Source organism: Formica exsecta, unplaced genomic scaffold (genome assembly GCF_003651465.1).
Source record: "Formica exsecta isolate Colony F162 unplaced genomic scaffold, ASM365146v1 scaffold504, whole genome shotgun sequence".
In the NCBI taxonomy this organism is placed as follows: Eukaryota; Metazoa; Arthropoda; class Insecta; order Hymenoptera; family Formicidae; genus Formica; species Formica exsecta.
The window spans coordinates 196674-215210 of NW_021852284.1; the positions used below are offsets into that span (position 1 = coordinate 196674).

Consider the following 18537-nt stretch of genomic DNA (forward strand, 5'->3'; position numbering starts at 1 on the left):
GCGATTTCACCGGCGCGATAAACAATATCATCAAAATAATATATGCAACGTAAAATCTCTCTCAGCTTTATTAAAGTATCTTACCTTGCTTTGCGATGTTTATCTCCCACGTAAACACGCATCGTGCCAGCTTTAATATTTATGGAAATATAAATAAAACGTGCGGGCACACATTATTACCAATAGAGATGACGCTTCTTGATCATCTCGTTACGATGAAGAAAGTGCGCGGGGATGGTTTCTACCATCTTCCTCCAACATTTTTTACATCGCGGCTATCCCATACGCGTCGAATAAATACATGAGCACCAAGTAACGAGTGCAGATCGGCGCATACATCCAGCGGATATATGCTGAGAGAAAAGGAGGGCGGAAGTGAGACGAAGGGTGGCGAAAAGTCGTTCGGCGCGTAGGGTAAATAAAGTTTTAAATTTCCGCAGCCTCCTTCTCTCTTGCACACTGCCCTCCTCTCTTCTCCGGAGCTTCGACCGACGGCGCCTCCACTATCTGCATAATATATCTCTAATGTGGCGGAGGCAAAAGAGGGTGGCAAAACTTGCCTGCCGCGCTCCTTCGCCCGGTATAATGTAAGGCGAACTCCCCGTGAAGGAATGGAGCGAGGGGGGGGGCGACTTCTGGTGAGATCCCGCGAGCGAGTAAGGCGGAGGCACGGTGCTTAAATAACGCGAGTTTGGATTTATAGTAATACTTTTATGAAATAATGTTAGTGGCGGATATTAAGGCAGACACTGCTGGGAGCGTCGCTGGCTAAGCGCCATCCGGGAACGCGTCCTGCTCCTTTTCCACTTACCTTCCCGCCCGACGCCGGTCCTCCTTATCCTCGATTTTGCCTCTGACGCGCCCGTGGAAAAACTTCCGGCGACGATTTTCCCGCCCGTATCGGCGAGTTTGATATTGATTTCTCGGACACGCGTGAATAATAGCAAGGAGGCCCTGTAAAATGTATTATATAAAGTCAATGAAATCGTTACGTAACATATAATAAAGTTTTCTTAAATGTAAATTGAAATTGAAAAAATTTTATAAATATAAATTATAATAAATCATAAAAAGAAAAAGAAAAGAGAGAGAAAATTTGTAAATAATTAATTTTAATAGTTTTATATAGAGACATAAGATTGATGTTTTAAAAACCGGAACTATTAAAAGATAATTATTTATTCACTGATTTTTTCTTTATTTTAAACAAACTAACTGATAAAAGTACTATTTTTCCAAAATTGTTATAGTATGCTACAGAAAAAAAATCAAAAGATTCTATTTTCAAATCTACTTTAGTCTTATCTTACGAATTCGTTAAATACTCGATGAAAGAAAATCTCACAATCAGTAATTCGAACATAAAATGTGGCACCGGGTCTCCGGGGTATTTTCGCGAGTCGCGCAAGCAAACCCCGCGGGAAGAACAGAAACGATGACGGCGGTCTGTGCATAACGAGAGAGAAAGAGAGTCGCGCAAAATTTGCCGGCGAATGCTCTTTAATTAGCACACCACACTCGGCGAAGAAGGCGTCGGCATCGGAGACGGTCGGGAGAGAGAAAGAGAGCGAAGAGAGAAGGCACTTAAATAATTATCGTTTCGAAACGCGCGGAGTGGCGCGGCGCAAGCGGAGGCCGCATCTGTTTCTGATTATTAATTAATATCAACCAACCCGCGGGGGAGGGAGAGAGGAAGAGCGAGAGGGGGAAGGAGGCCGCATTCGCATGAGCGAACTCGTTGCTCGCTCGCGTACGCAGTCTCGCATACATGCTTAAATACGTACAGTCGCACACAGGCATGTAGAGATGCACGCACACACAATCGTATATACGCGTACACGCGTGTCGCTCGCAGGGATAAAGAGAGCGTACGCGCGACTAGAAAGCGCGCGTATAAGAGAGAGAGAGAGAAAGGGAGGATACGGCGTGTATATTCATATGTTGCGCAGAAATGAACAGAACGGGCTCGGCGGGCATTAAAATTAATGAAACGGACGGAATACGCGCGTTTTAACGAAAATGTATGTGAGCGATCAGGCGGAAGCGCTCGTCCTCTCTCTCTCCTTCTCTATTCTGTTTCTCTTTCGGAAACGGTTTGCTGGAAAACGCGCAAACGCCCCTGGGCTAACCACGAATACTCACCGCGTTATGTCTTTTCCCTGCGCACTTGTCACCTCCGTTTTTTTTTTCGCCGTTGTCCCGCACACGTAGATATAGTTTAGGCTACTGGATATTTGACTGTCAACTTATCAAAGTCGTCGTCCAACCGTAGTGTGTCTCCTTGTCGGCAGCCATTTCTAAATCAGACAAGAAAGTTTATGAAGAAAAATATTTTAAGATATATGGTTAATGAAATAATATGCAAATAAATATGTATGTGTGTGACAGATTTATAAAATAAATTTCTATCGAGATTTTTTTTCATTTATCTGTTTTTTTCTTTCCCTGACACGAACCTTGTACTAACAAAAAGTCATTTTATTTACCGCGGATCTTAAGTATTTTAACAATAAAAACTTAAATTACATTTTTATCCAATTAAAATCTAAAATTTATAAAAAAATAAGATTCTGGATTTTTGCATTATTTATTTGTATTTTTGTTGTTTGATTTATCAAAACTCATTTGCTATTAGTACAACTTTTACAAATTATTTTGGTTCTCTGTGGAAAAACCATGTGCAATAGTTTTAAGATAAGAGACGGTACATAAATTATATTGACTCAGAAATATATAATTACAGGGCCAATTCTTTCTTTTTATACATATATTTATATGTATAGCTAATTTTTTCTCATTTCTTAAAACTTCACTTTTTATAAAAAAAACCATGCGATAATTATTTTTCTAATTGTTTTTCGATTATTATTATATTTTCTGTATATATAGACAGAGATTATATAAGAGAAAGAAAATATATAAACATATTTTATATTTAATGGCATATATTTATATTTGATTATATAATATATATGGACTTTTTTCTCGGGAAATATATTACATAATACATTAATAAATTATTATTATGCTTATAGATTAATATTGCATTTTACTCACATTCTTCAAAAATTCCATATTGCGTTTACATTCTAATTCAAGAATTACATATTTAGAAAAGAAATTTGGCGCCGGTAAACTTACAAGATTATTCAATATCAATAAAATCGTCTCTCTCTCTCTTATATAAGAATCTTTACCGAATATAAAGTCTGCTTACGTCTCATTAATGTCGTTGTGGTAAGTCCACAAAATCCACACAGTTGACGAAGACATTCGAGATGGACGGTTTCTTAATTAAGAAACTTGACCGTGGATGGAGTCGCGGAAGTATCGAGGCAGTGACAACTTGACGTTTCGCCGTCGCCGAGCGTCTCGCCGCACGAATATAAATTTCTTCATTATCCAGTGATTAGTTCGCCAAGGAATGCACAAGACGCTTCCTAGGTCGGCAGGCAACCCTTCAGATATTATCCTCAAAATAATAAGCGTTGTTGGATATAGCTTTCTTAAGCGGAGGCGTATTTAGATCGTCGAAAATAGGAGCAGTACACATCACGTCCTATAATTAGCGAGAAAAGAAAAAATTCTTTGATAAATCTTTAAAAACAAGCTTTCTTTTTGCAAGAAATTATAATAAAGTATTACCATTTATAACGACTTTTCTCCCCACTCTTTTCTCAAGGTATCAACTCCGCTTAACACTATTTTCGCTTCGAAACATAAGATTCTTTGCCCCGATTAGTTCATCAAAGTGAAAATAGCGTCGAACGAAATGCATCCTCAATTTCAAGCGATATTTCTTTTCTCTCTCTCTCTCTCTCTCTCGGATGTATAAATATATATAATTATATAAAATATGTCCATATGTTTTTTTTTTCTTTATATAATCTCTGTTCGTATATACAAAAAAAATAATAAAAAGAATAATTGAAAAATAATTAGAAAGATAATTTTCACATAGTTATTTTTAGAAAAAGTAAACTTTGAAGAAATGAAAAAAAAAATTGCTCATATATAATTACAGGGCCAATTCTTTCTTTTTATACATATATTTATATGTATAGCTAATTTTGTCTCATTTCTTAAAACTTCACTTTTTATAAAAAAAACCATGCGATAATTATTTTTCTAATTGTTTTTCGATTATTATTATATTTTCTGTATATATAGACAGAGATTATATAAGAGAAAGAAAATATATAAACATATTTTATATTTAATGGCATATATTTATATTTGATTATATAATATATATGGACTTTTTTCTCGGGAAATATATTACATAATACATTAATAAATTATTATTATGCTTATAGATTAATATTGCATTTTACTCACATTCTTCAAAAATTCCATATTGCGTTTACATTCTAATTCAAGAATTACATATTTAGAAAAGAAATTTGGCGCCGGTAAACTTACAAGATTATTCAATATCAATAAAATCGTCTCTCTCTCTCTTATATAAGAATCTTTACCGAATATAAAGTCTGCTTACGTCTCATTAATGTCGTTGTGGTAAGTCCACAAAATCCACACAGTTGACGAAGACATTCGAGATGGACGGTTTCTTAATTAAGAAACTTGACCGTGGATGGAGTCGCGGAAGTATCGAGGCAGTGACAACTTGACGTTTCGCCGTCGCCGAGCGTCTCGCCGCACGAATATAAATTTCTTCATTATCCAGTGATTAGTTCGCCAAGGAATGCACAAGACGCTTCCTAGGTCGGCAGGCAACCCTTCAGATATTATCCTCAAAATAATAAGCGTTGTTGGATATAGCTTTCTTAAGCGGAGGCGTATTTAGATCGTCGAAAATAGGAGCAGTACACATCACGTCCTATAATTAGCGAGAAAAGAAAAAATTCTTTGATAAATCTTTAAAAACAAGCTTTCTTTTTGCAAGAAATTATAATAAAGTATTACCATTTATAACGACTTTTCTCCCCACTCTTTTCTCAAGGTATCAACTCCGCTTAACACTATTTTCGCTTCGAAGCATAAGATTCTTTGCCCCGATTAGTCCATCAAAGTGAAAATAGCGTCGAACGAAATGCATCCCCAATTTCAAGCGATATTTCTTTTCTCTCTCTCTCTCTCTCTCTCGGATGTAGAATTAGACTATAATTAATACAGAAAGTTGTCTATTTAACGCGCGTTTTATTATCAAAGTTAGACCTTTTTGTAGATTTTTCTGCTTTCTGTACAACTCCGCTTAACACTATTTTCGCTTCGAAACATAAGATTCTTTGCCCCGATTAGTTCATCAAAGTGAAAATAGCGTCGAACGAAATGCATCCTCAATTTCAAGCGATATTTCTTTTCTCTCTCTCTCTCTCTCTCTCTCTCTCGGATGTAGAATTAGACTATAATTAATACAGAAAGTTGTCTATTTAACACGCGTTTTATTATCAAAGTTAGACCTTTTTGTAGATTTTTCTGCTTTCTGTACTTTTACATGCATTTACTTTTATTTATATTCGATTATGTATACTTTTCTACAACCAAAAAAAAGAAGCCGATTCTGGGTTTGTCGAAGCATCCATATCTTTGATTCATAACACCTTTTTGTCTTGTTCTACAAAATACATGGATTAATTAATATATGTTTACCTTCAAAACGTTCCAAACAGATGTTGCAATAAACACAATGATGAATAAAGTATCAGCGTATATATCATCTCGAAGAGAAGACTGAAAGCGCACGCAGTCATCCCGCCAGTTTTCCGTTACGAAATGCTTGCACCAAGCCTTGCACTGCCATCTGCGTCCGTTTTAGAGACTACGTAGCGAATCTATTTTTCACTGCCGGTAAAATCATTGATTTTGTTATATATGTTCGTACTACATTTATATAGATTACGAATTAAAAATACATACAGTTTGTGAATTTAATTGTCTATTTCATTAACTGAGCGTGATTATTTTTATTTTAACATTATTGGGACAGACGTCTTGAAGTTTTTCTCTGGTCGAATATAAGCATCAGGTGTTTTATCAACTGATATTATGCATTGTACAATTATGTTAGTGCTGCCATCTCTGGATGGATGTTAAGAAATGTCTCGAATGTAATCTTAGCTTATTCCACTTGCATAGGTTTACACGTGTTTGATATAAGTGTGTATTGACAAGTACAAATTGTAATATAACTTTGCGTTAGATTACAGAGAAACAAAATGCAACACGACGATGTAAATAAAACTCTAAATAGGTTTTCTTTTTTTTATATGTCTGTTATATGATCACCCTAAAAATTTTTATCTTAATCTTGCAGGTTGTGTGGAGTGTCATCAATAAAGCATTTTGTTCCTTTAAAGTAAAGTAAGTATGTGTTCTTAAGAAATAATTGAATATATAATAAAACCGCGCGAAGCAACCTATAATGAATTATAATTGTGACATTTCCTTTGCAGTACAAAGACACAGAGGTTTTGCAGAAATGAGTACAATCTTACAGGTTTATGCAGTAGATCTGCATGCCCCCTTGCAAACAGTCAGTATGCTACGATTAGAGAGGAAAAGGGTATTATTTATCTCTATATGAGAACAGCGGAGAGGTAGGTTGTATATATTTGAATCTTTCATCCTATATATTTGTATAACATTGTTATTATTCTTCATAAGTTATATGAATTATTTGATAACAAAAATTATAAATTATTGAAATGCCATCAATAGATCTATGCTCCATTTCAATATGAAGATAATTGCAGCATTGTTTACTTTCATTTATATATATTTTTATATATATAAATATTATAATTTTTTTATTAGAATACATACACCTAAAAATAGCTGGGAAAAAGTCAAGCTATCCAGAAACTTTGAGAAGGCAATACAACAAATTAATGAAAATCTGCTATATTGGCCTGGTTTCATAAAGGCAAAATGTAAGCAAAGATTTCTCAAGATCACGCAATATCTCATTCGTATGAGAAAATTCAGATTAAGACGACAAAAGAAGATTGTACCGCTTCAAAGAAAGATTGAAAGAAGAGAAAGACGTAGGGAAGAAAAGGCTTTGATCGCTGCGAGATTAGAAAATGCAATTGAGAAACAACTTATGGACAGACTGAAGAAGGGAATGGTAATGTTATATTTTATATTTGTCACCATAAGAAATTAGTTATATTTCGGAGATATAATTTTTGTTGTTGATGTTTCAGTACAAGGGTATTTACAATTTTCCGCAAGAAGTGTTTGATAAAGCTGTGGAAGCTGTGGAAGTTGAAGGAGAAAGCGAAGCAGAAAACGAACGGGATGAGGAACAGGAGCAAGAGCTCGAAAAAGAGGTGGAAATGGAATTAGAAACGGATGAAAGGGAATTTGAGCAAGATGGTCAGCAATATATTGAAGCTGATAGCGATGACGATGACTACGAGGATGATGATGAAGAGCCTTTTATGGTATATAATAAAATAATTATTTATTTTAAAATAAAAACAACTTTTTTTTACACATATTTTATATTGTGTAGAATGAAGATAGTGATTCTGGACAGAAGGAAGAAGTGGAATTATCGGACAGTTTTGAATCTGAAGCCAGTGATATTGAGGTAAGAACTTTCTATCTCCAAATAAGCTTATTATATCGTATATTCTGCTACAAATTGCTCATATCACATTAGGACTTACTCAAACCATCCACAAGCAAGAAAACAAAAGTGCCGAAAGTTGTCAAAAAAGGAAAGGTACAGAAAAAATCGCGACCAAAAGTAGAAATCGAGTACGAAGTGGAAGAGGACAATCTACAAAGACAACGAGCGTAGCAAAGTTATGTAAATATTATAATTGTGTGTTTATAATAAAATTATTCGAACATTTACATATGGTTGAAATAACGTAATAATTACCATTATGATCGCTAATTCGATGGTATTTAAATCTTCAATATTTTAGTGTAAGTTTCGCTCGCGTATTTAGATAATATCAAAAGTAGAAAAAAATTATATATATATGTGTGTATGCACGTGTGTATTACATGCAATATATCGTTTTAAAAATTCCGCCCACAATGCGAGCGTGCGGAAGCGCCGAACGGAAGAAGCGCGAAAACTCTCGATACATAAACGCGAATGGTATATATATATATATATATACATATATATATACATTCATCTCGTAATCTCGTCGGAGGAGAATCGAGACGTCTGTGTAGCAGACGATACGATTAATCGTGACATGAAAGAAAGGTAAATTACGCACGGTCGTTTATCGCGGCTGACGATCCTAAAATCCGAAACGGGGACGTTTCTCGCCACTTGTGCTCGCACGCTTATCGTTCTTAATCGGAAATCGCGATTGTGATTCATTAGCGGGGCGTTAATCTGCAGTGCTTCGGCATTGCGCATTCGTCAAGATTGTCACGCACGTTGACATTTGCTTTCCGCCGTTCAACGATATCGGCCCTTTAGCGTATCAGATAAAAAAACGCGAAAGCTAAAAAAAAATGGTGAATCGTTCGCGATAAAATGTGACCGCGAACCGCCGTGATTTCATCCCTTCGCTATTTATAGAGCGCGAGTAGGTTATTCGGAAAATACTCCATCGCAAGAATGAAAATAATAACATCGGATAATGACGTATGATACAATGAATAACACGGAATGAACGTCTCAAATTAATATATGTATGTGCTATTATTAATGTGTAATATATTCAACGCCTGTTATATGTGACGTAATTTTATTCTGCGGAAATGTTTTCGATGAGATGTTGGAAAATGAAATGCACGCTGTCGTTGCGCGTTAATCTATTAAGAAAGATGATTAGCCTTGATTTTCGCGTTTTTCCACGCTTTTATTGAGCAATTAACGTAACAAAGCAGAGGCGAGGTATATGGCCATCAATGCATTAATTGAACGGATTTATTTTTATCGAGCAAATTTCGCAATGCTCTTCCGTTCTCTTTTCTCGTAGAACGTATCGTTCAATCCGCAATTAGATCTCACATCTTCGCGAACACACAAGTGTCAATTCCTTTGGAAACGAACACCTTCATCGCAATATTTCATTAATGAGCAATTTTGGGGTATCAGCTGTTGGATGGAGCAATCTGTGATTTCTTTCCATCAGGGTTATTATGGCATGTAAAGTAATGTGAAGGATCATAGAATAAGTTGAAAGCTGGAGAGCGATATGAATCTATGCCGCACAATTGTCTGACTGAGCTCTGCTCTGAGTTACGTGTCTTTGCTTTGCGCACAAATGTCAGGATGTTAAACAGCACTACTAATATGGAACTGAATAATGTGGGAAGCAACAAAAGTTCCATATATCTTGCGCTATCATTTCGAAAACTGTGTCTGGCAACAGTTGGCTTACCACTTATATCGCTGTTATTTTGTTTCATCACGGCATACATATTCCAACAGGATGACATTCATGAAACTCACTGTAGGGTAAGCGCAAAATTTTATATCATATATAAGATAATAAATAAGTAATGTATGTTTATCAAATTATGATAATCATATCTGTTTCTTTGTTAAAGGTGTACAATATTCTTCCATCAATCTCAGCCATTACAGGCGTATCTCCTCAGAGGTATCTATGGCGTATCAGCATAGCATTACACATTGGACCTAGACTGGTTATTGCCAGCGTTTATCATTCATATTATTACAACATACTTAAGAGCATTGAAGATGTGCCTCTAAAAATTATGGGGAGTAGGCTCCTAAATTTATGCTATTGGCTAAATATTGCCGAGGTAGCAGCTTTATGTGGTGTAACATATATTTCTAACAGGGAAAATTATTGTAAGTAATTTATATAAAATTTTATATGTCTGTCACTAATATAATCAAAGTGTGAAACATGATGAAAATATTATATATGACAAAAAATATTACAGCGGTGCACGAAAAAATTTTCATAGCGTTCATGATTAGTTCGCTCACGTACATGCTGACTGCTGTAAGATTGGGTCGCCTAATAACTCCAAATGCACAAAGCCTTCAGTACAAACAGGCGCTCTTTATGATGAGTCTCGTCAGTACAATTGGTCTTATTATCTTCTTCTTGAAACATCGACTGCTATGTCACGATTTGGGTAAGAAATAAAATCATAAATATTATGTTTAACTTAACAAAAGCAAAAAATAAACACAACTTAATATTTATTATTTTGAGCAGCATTTAGTTGGTTCTCGCTATGTGAGTATGTGATAGCTTTTGCAAATATGGGTTTTCACATCACGGTGGTTTTGGATTTTCCAAAAGAGCAACTGATTGTAGGTCACGATTTACCTGCCGCGAAAATAGATTAACCTTTTAGGATAATACATCATTCTCATTGTCATATTAAAGTGCCTATTGCCTCTGCATGGAAGTGCTGTAAATCATGGTTCTCAAGAGGTGAACATTTGGCACAATACACGATACACAGCATCATGATTATCTCAGTTTTATGATATTTTATAAAAGTATAATGTGTTCTATTGTTGAGATTGATATAATTTACTTTCCGCGGTTTTTAAAAGAGCAAATACTCGATGTATGTACTCTATTATACTTATCTTTACACTTATATTATCTTGCAATATCGATTATAATATTCGATTAGTACTTTTGTGAATATAAAGGGATATCTGATTTGTGAGAAAAATGAAATGGAAAATCTAGCGCTTCCAAAGTGTGGCACTGGTTACTTTCAAAACGATGAAATATGTAACGGCCTTTTAATATCGGTTAGCAATAGAGTATATGATTATAGTACACAATAGTTAAAAAAGTATCCTACATACAAACAGCATTTAACGTTAGTGTAAATTGAATATTATTATGCATCATATGAGATTACTTCTAAAGATTTTTGAATCTTTTTTTATAGACTTTTACAAGGTGAGAATTCTAGTCAAACATATTAATTCTAGTCGCGATACATTTTATTCGCTTTACACTATTCTTACTTCATGTCATTAGCTGAAATTAGATTGTAAAATGCAGTTACATCAAATGGACTTTGAGATATAATTACAATTATTAAATATGTGTATATATTAAGTTATTGCAAAGATATAGATATACAATTGTGTGTTGTTGGTAAATTTCATAGAAATCTTATATAAGTTACATTCATTCACCTTGTAAGAGAGATTAATTAATCTTGTATAGATTTTGAGATAATAAAATCAGCTAATGTTCATGAGCTGTTCTGTTCAGCATTATTGTACTGCAAACGTAGGATAATCGCACCTATGTTTGTATGTAGTATACGATAATCCTGATAGTATAACAATTATCCAGATACTAATGATTAAAACAGTCGCAATCGTATTAAAATATTTAAACGGGGATTGCATTCGGACCAGCTTTTTCAAGAGATATGATCTAAATTTCTCACGCGAATTTATAAAACAATGTTAAAAACAAAAGTTTCTACGAAATTTTACGATTAAAACCCCCGTATATCTCTTGTCTAAACCATAGATGTATGTATGTGTATACGGTTTTCGGACAAGATTATATAAAACTTTAAGCTTTAACAATTTTTAATCATCAGAAATGATTTATGGCTAAATATTGTCGAATATCTTGGTTGATTAAAAATTGAGTCTTCGATGATTTGTTATTTCGAAATCGAGTATAATTACGAATAACGAATATTCGTAGTAAATCGGATCTTATTGCAGTTTTCGACGAAGCGAGATGCCCGGTAAAACTTTACAAAGAAACTCATAAGTAAAATTTGTTATTTAAAGTGTTATTAGAAATTATGCAGTAGAATTTTGTAAAGTGATTTCCGGAAATCTTGTCCATGTCCTGTCAAAAAAAAAAAAAAAAAAAATTACACGAAATGTCGAAATAAAGTTTCATACATGCGAGAATAGGATCGCGGAATCTGTAAAGAGAAGGACAGCCAAGTCTGTAATATTCACAGAATTTGCGCCAAATATCTCTTGATACTTGTATCAATAAGCAAAGTAGCGTTTATTACTGTGTATTTATAATAAGCAGATGATATGTTAACGCGATATCTCTTAGGATTCGTTATAAAGGCCGATAGTTTCAATGTGACTCTAGATAGCACTCGCAGTTTAACGGTATCATTTTTGCACATTTTTACACACGAACGTTACAATTGTAGCATATTTTGATATGACGAATTTTTGTTGAGGTTCCTCGTATGTAATGATTTGATGAAAGAAAAAAAAAGGAGAAAACGAACGCTATATATTCTTCGCAGATACACGATACATTTGTCATCGGTAATCGCGTAGAGATGATAGTTTTAGATAGTCTTTGTAATTATTATACGAAGAAGTAACGCTTTTTCTTATTTTTCTGCACACGCGACGGACATGATATGTTCGATAATCCGAGCGTAACATCTTGACGGTTCCTATTATACGTGGAACCATTTTTATACATTATCATAATGTAATTAATGCACTCACAGTAGTCTTGTTTGACTCATTCTTATTGATACCGTTATCGAATGCTAATCTGTGCCAAGTGATGCACTAAAGATATCGTCGAATTTTACGTCGGAAATGCTGCGCACATTAATAATGATCTTCAAAGATCTTTAATGAATCACTTGTATTTACGCTTCGTTGAGCAGCCACTTTGTGATCACTGCTCTTTATATACACTTGTAGCAATAATTGAGAATCTTTTCTGCATCATGTCTTTTATTCCGATAAAGAAACAAGAATTAAAGAACATCAATATGATTGGATTGCTTATAGTGGAACGTATTCATCTTAATAGGCCATGAGCTTACGTTAGCATTGTCGGAGTATATATATAAGTACATCAAAAATTGCGCATTTTTTCTTATAAATCGCCCAACAAATTTTTAAAATCAATTTTATTTCTCAAATATTTAACTAACTTGCGACATAAGCTATCTATCTCTGTCTTTAAAACTTAACATTCTCAAATAATTCTGTAATTAGACATTAACTTTTCCATAAGAAATTCTCTTCGAATTTTTTAGATAATTGAAGAAAGATGTGCGATTTCTGATGTATCTTATGTATATGTTGGTTAATCGATACCGAATACGAGTCATGTTGGAAGTTATATTGAATGTCTCATATATACATATAAGTAGAAATTAATAGTATATGAAAAAGTCTTTTTTATAGAAATATAGCGATAGCTTGCAGAAATAAGTTCTATAAAAATATCGCAAAACGAAAAATTTTGGTAACCAAGTTTTTCTTGTGCTAATCTTTTTCGTTTGTATAAGTCTCATGTTAGAAAACATGGACAGGATACAATCCCACCGATACTAGTTTTGCAAGAATTGGTATTGCAAAATAATGCTTCCAAAGAGAGCTGTGTGCTAAACATTTATTTAGCGACAATGATTTTTTTGTGATTACACTCGATTATGCGGAGATTTTATCGATATTCATAAATTTATTGTTAAGATATCAACACACCCTCAGAGTGATTTGAAAGATCTAGCGAGGAATGAACGAGGTTTAAGCGTTGAATGGTGTAAAGTGTAAAGGATCTTATTTGCGCTGTGTTACCTATTCTCTGAAAATATATTTTCTTCCTTACACACACGACACAAAAGCTTTTTAGGATAAAAATTCTGAAAACATATATTTAAAAATTTTGTCACATGAGTTTTTACATATTGGCGATAATGACTAAACACACATATCTGTCAAGAATTTCTATCATATTCGAAGCTCTCTCTCCCTTTCTCCTTTCGCTGTACATAATGCTAGCACGATACACAATTATATCTTGTACAAATGATCTTGTACAAGGAATGGATATATCAATGATACGTTAAACAAATGGCATGACGATTTTTCCTTTATTAGTATGGCAATTTAATACACAGATCAACCCAAATGCATATTCGAAGCAAAAAATCTTTACACAAATATTCATGCTATCGAATCACAGCTATTTTTCTGCAACCCGTATTTTTCGAAATCATTTTGCTACTGAAACACTTTTTCTAATTTACATGATATATGTCGAAATTATATCGATAAAGTGCTACGATCTCACTGAAAAAAATACTCTTATCATTTTGGGTAATTGACAATTCTGTGATAATAAGCACAAACACAGCTTTCCACTTTACAAGTTTTATTTTTTCTTAAATAACTTCCATATCTATTTCATTCTTATTTTTCTCTTCAGATTATTAAAAATATATTATATTATGCAAAAATTTCGATTGTATATTATCACAGAATTCATTTTCCCGAAGCATCTACTCTTATATTTAACGACGAATCGAGTAGTGAATTTGTATATTTACAAATCATTATTGAAGTAGACAATTAATTAATCAAGTGCAGTAAATATCTAGTAAGAGAATAAATCTAGTTAATTAGTATTATAATCTGTATTATAATCTATTCTAGTCTCAATCTATTCTATGTTTTTGTGAAATCTTATCAGGAAACCATTGAGAGAATTTGCGTCACATTATATAACTTATTAAATTCTTTCACGCGTATATATGTATATTATATTCGTCAAATTTTGAAATCTTCGAATTGAAAACTTTCGCGGTATGGAAGGCAAACTTACGTCCGACGTCTCTGATAGCTCTTTTATCTCTGCCACAGTATTGTGTATGATAAATCAGAAGGAGAGTTAATCGAACCTCAAATCCAACCGAACCTTGCAGCATTGCCGAAGGTAATTGAACTCTGTTGACCTTAATGTAAGAGAATAAACTGGCGCGATTAAATGGCTATCGTGCGACACGAATGAGAACTCTTTTGTCGTCCTGTCGCGTAACCAAATCTAATAAGTCATCTAAGCCAATCTAATAAATCATTTCCTTCGGCTGTATCTAAGGTTGGACAAAGGCTCGAACATTTTGTTTATATGGTTCATTACTGATTTTACACATCACACTATACGAAATAGCTGTATTTTCCTACACAATATGGTCGAACATCGATACGATGTAACATTCACTCTGATACTCCGTATTTGCGATGAATACACGACCGTTGTAATATAGTGTATATTTCTTGTAATCGGTTTATAGAGCGAGTGCCCTATACTGTGATTAAAAGTGTTTCTGTGTATGTGATGACTTGTAACGGGTTACAACACTGATTTCGATCAGGACAAGAATGATTTCTATTTGTATCGCGAACGATTGTCAAGTAAATATTACCGTACACAACCAGCAATGTATTTTTATTAATCTCACTAAACAATCTACACAACTCATTCTTTCAGGAACTATAAAAAACAGGACTAAAACAAATATAATTTTGATTAGGGTTCAAGTACCTAAGTATTGTATCAATCCAAATGTATCAGGTATCATTAAACAACAATCTTTATATTTATTTGTCACACAATGCAAACTATAACGATAATTATGAGGTACATTTTTTTCTTACCGTGTGAGCGTTGTATTCTTCAAGATTATATATCGATATTTTATTCTTTACTTTTATGAAACTATTCTATAATACTGTGTTTTGTCATATTTATCTAATATCTCTATAATACTTTTAATAAGATATACAACAGATATCAAACCTGTAGATGTTTTCCTCATTTCATTGAGGTAGTACGGGTAACGGAGAGTTTAGATCCGATTCTCTTTCGTGATTGCGTAGAGGACGATAGATTTCCATTTCTTTGCGAGAGATTCGCTAAATCCTTTGTGAATAATGGAGAATCACGTAACTGCGCGCTTCTGTTTTCTGCTGGCGAATCTGTAAACACATTTTTCTTATGTAAGCATATTCTTTTTATATATTGGTCGAACAGTTCGGTCGAACAAAACAGGTGGATTCTCAAGCGTTTAATGTCACTGAATGAAACATTCTGTATTTACCTAAAAACTTATTTATCAATGCCAAGTTTTTACGTTACATTTTTCAAGATTTTTCGACACGCGATGCTTAAAAACACATTTAGCATATGAAATGAGATATTTTTAAATACAGAATTTCGTAACGTATACGCTTGTTTGTTATTATTTGTTATATAAACGCTGTTTTTCTCAGAGAGAGAGAGACATAAATTCTTTATTGATTTATAGTATCAAAATTACTTGGCAAAAAAGTATGATTGGACATTATTTTTGATATTTTAATTCTTCAATTCATAATTTATAATTGATCTTTTAATTTATAATTGAGCTTTTAATTTATCATTCAAAATCCATCGATTCTCTTTGACATTGAAATAAATAATGTTTTTATTAGTTTTAATATCTATCATCGAGAATTTTTTTTTATGTTTTTGTATAATTATTTCCCGATTAAAAGACTTAGGATATTATCGAGAGGAGTTTGTATGATTTAGAAATAAAATCAAGGTTTGTTAAAGTCAATATACATATATTTGATCCGTCTTTTTATCGACGTACCATTCTTCTCAGACAAATCACCGTCTCTTCTTCTTGTAGGTATTTTTAATCCCGAAATATTTGCTTTCCCTTTTATCGTATCATTGTTTCTTCGAATTTTCTTTGCTACAGATCCCTTTTCCAAAATTCTAACTTTTATGGAGATAGCTGACGATGTTTCCACGCATCGTCTGCACCGCCATACGAATCGAGGATCGTAAACATCAACGTCGATGACCGGAGGTTGATGGCACAGCGGATGATAAGCCTCTTGACACTCTTGGCACTCCAGCAAAATCAAAGGTCCCAGTTTTGCGCCGTTGCAAATCTTGGATTTTATATATCGCATACAGAGATGTACACAATTCGTAAATCAACAATGCGGCAGCTCGTGCAATCGCAACGATAAATAGTGTGTTATCTCACTATTAGTGTTTAAGTTATAAATTATAAACTGAATCGCGAAAGTTTAGTTGAGAAAAAAACCTTGCACACGGTCCCATCGGCAGGTCCTTCGTCGGGAATCGAGATCCTGGGAACGTTCTGGTCGTCGCAGCAATCCTCGTAATTGACCTCGTACACTTTTATGTCAGCCCTTTGATGGTTCGTGATGTTTTCCGTCATGTCAGATTCGAGAAGAGAAACGACTTCGGAACCGTCCCAGATCTCGTCTTTGATCGTTTTGACGCATCGCTCTGGGACATAGTCGCGTTTCTTTGAGATTCTCATCGAAGCGTTTGCGTCGTCGGTATTTTGCAAAAATCATACAAGCGTCCAGCATTCGACGAAGTTTCTCGGCACTATTCTCATCGGTCGAATGCAATAGCGCCAATGCGTTAAACAAATCCTCGTTGGCGTATGTATCGGACATGATCCTCTCGGGGTGCATTTCTTTAATCTGGATATTTCATATTGTACGAGTATCAATATTTGATGTACTGACCCTCGGGAATACCCTCGATATTAATTGTATTCTCAATTACTATTATGTATGTGTTAAAATATATGTAAATATAGTTCAGTAAAAAGAATAACACACGCGTAAAACCATGAAGGGAATTCAGAAAAGTATATAATAAACTCTGAAAGAGAGAGAGAGAGAGAGCAAATAACGTGCTTTATTTTTTTGAATTCTTTGAAATACTTTTTTTTTTTCATCCAAGGGGGAGAGATTTTGCTCCGGTATTGTGACTGAAGGTTAACAGATCTTTGAGACGTTTCAAATGTCTCGAACTTAACATTGTTAACTCACGTACGACGATCTGTTCTCGACGAATTAAGGGCCGGTCATGCACGAAGGAGTATAAGCGGCACAAGTGGTCTTCCGGACTGGTAACAATCTTGGGAATTGTGCGGGCCAGGACGTTCTACGGATTTAGATATGCGAATAGTATCCCGGGACCCGGGACGGACGTTCGTCGTGAAATGTGCCGAAGGAAGGTGGCCGGCATTTATCGGGCTCGATCATCGACTCGCCGCTTGTATATCGACGGAATCGCATCGACGACGCACCATTGTTCTCGTGACTGTTTGCTAATAGAATCCAACGCTTATGGTCGTCGTTCTCTCGGGGATCGGATACTGGACATTGAATATTCAACAAACGATGTTACCGGAATATTGACGTGAACGCGTGATCATCACACACGGCCCGCTCTCTAATTCAAAGAAAATCTGACGCAAGTTGCGATTCTCGCGTTACGTATCATACGGAATCTTTAAATAGGCTTATGAAGCGAGTAATTAGAAATTATGTAAAAGTTTTGTGCAGAGAAACCTATTAAAATAATATTGATTTCCGTAAAAATTAAAAAAAAATATATCTTTATACATCCAATATATCACATATATTTTTTAGTTTGATATTTCTGTTATATATAATATATTGCAATTGTTTCTTTTATTTTCTATTCTTATATATTTACATTGGTTATTAAAGATATTAATCACGTAAACAAAAAAATATTTTATTTAATAATTATTATAATAATTAAAAACATCTACAAATGCGAATTCTTTTTTATTCGATAATAATTGAATAAAATTAAAGACGATTTTTTTTTTTTACATTAGAATAATTTTCCTGGCATCTGTGTTCGCGGATCTTTGTAAAATACGAAGACTCCCCGCCCTTCTTTCCTTCAACATCAGCTTTTCTTATACTCGCGGCTCTTGTATTCGCGTGGCGCGCTTTTTCAAGGGCTCTATTAATAAGCTCGTACGCTC

General features: G+C 34.2%; 2 protein-coding genes and 1 pseudogene across 4 annotated transcripts; 2 read left to right on the forward strand and 1 right to left on the reverse strand.

The window, feature by feature from the left end:
- The first annotated feature begins 6062 nt into the window (after nt 1-6062).
- On the forward strand, nt 6063-7827 carry LOC115241700 (protein MAK16 homolog B). Its single transcript, XM_029817592.1, has 7 exons — nt 6063-6194; nt 6278-6324; nt 6417-6560; nt 6778-7090; nt 7170-7409; nt 7481-7558; nt 7631-7827. Exons 1-7 carry the CDS (start codon nt 6180-6182, stop codon nt 7769-7771), a joined length of 978 nt encoding a protein of 325 aa, XP_029673452.1. The 5' UTR covers nt 6063-6179; the 3' UTR covers nt 7772-7827.
- A 247-nt stretch (nt 7828-8074) lies between these two features.
- LOC115241701 (post-GPI attachment to proteins factor 2-like) lies at nt 8075-15132 on the forward strand. 3 transcript variants are annotated; one of them, XM_029817593.1, is made up of 5 exons: nt 8075-8194; nt 9078-9403; nt 9496-9763; nt 9859-10056; nt 10140-10579. In XM_029817593.1, exons 2-5 carry the CDS (start codon nt 9149-9151, stop codon nt 10271-10273), a joined length of 855 nt encoding a protein of 284 aa, XP_029673453.1. In that variant the 5' UTR covers nt 8075-8194; nt 9078-9148; the 3' UTR covers nt 10274-10579. The 3 variants fall into 3 exon arrangements, with proteins under 3 accessions (XP_029673453.1, XP_029673455.1, XP_029673454.1); XM_029817594.1 differs by lacking the exon at nt 8075-8194 and adding an exon at nt 8210-8631; XM_029817595.1 differs by lacking the exon at nt 8075-8194 and having other exon boundaries at nt 8209-9403; nt 10140-15132.
- A 1144-nt stretch (nt 15133-16276) lies between these two features.
- The window catches only part of LOC115241703, a 9531-nt pseudogene continuing 7270 nt past the window's right edge, over nt 16277-18537 (reverse strand).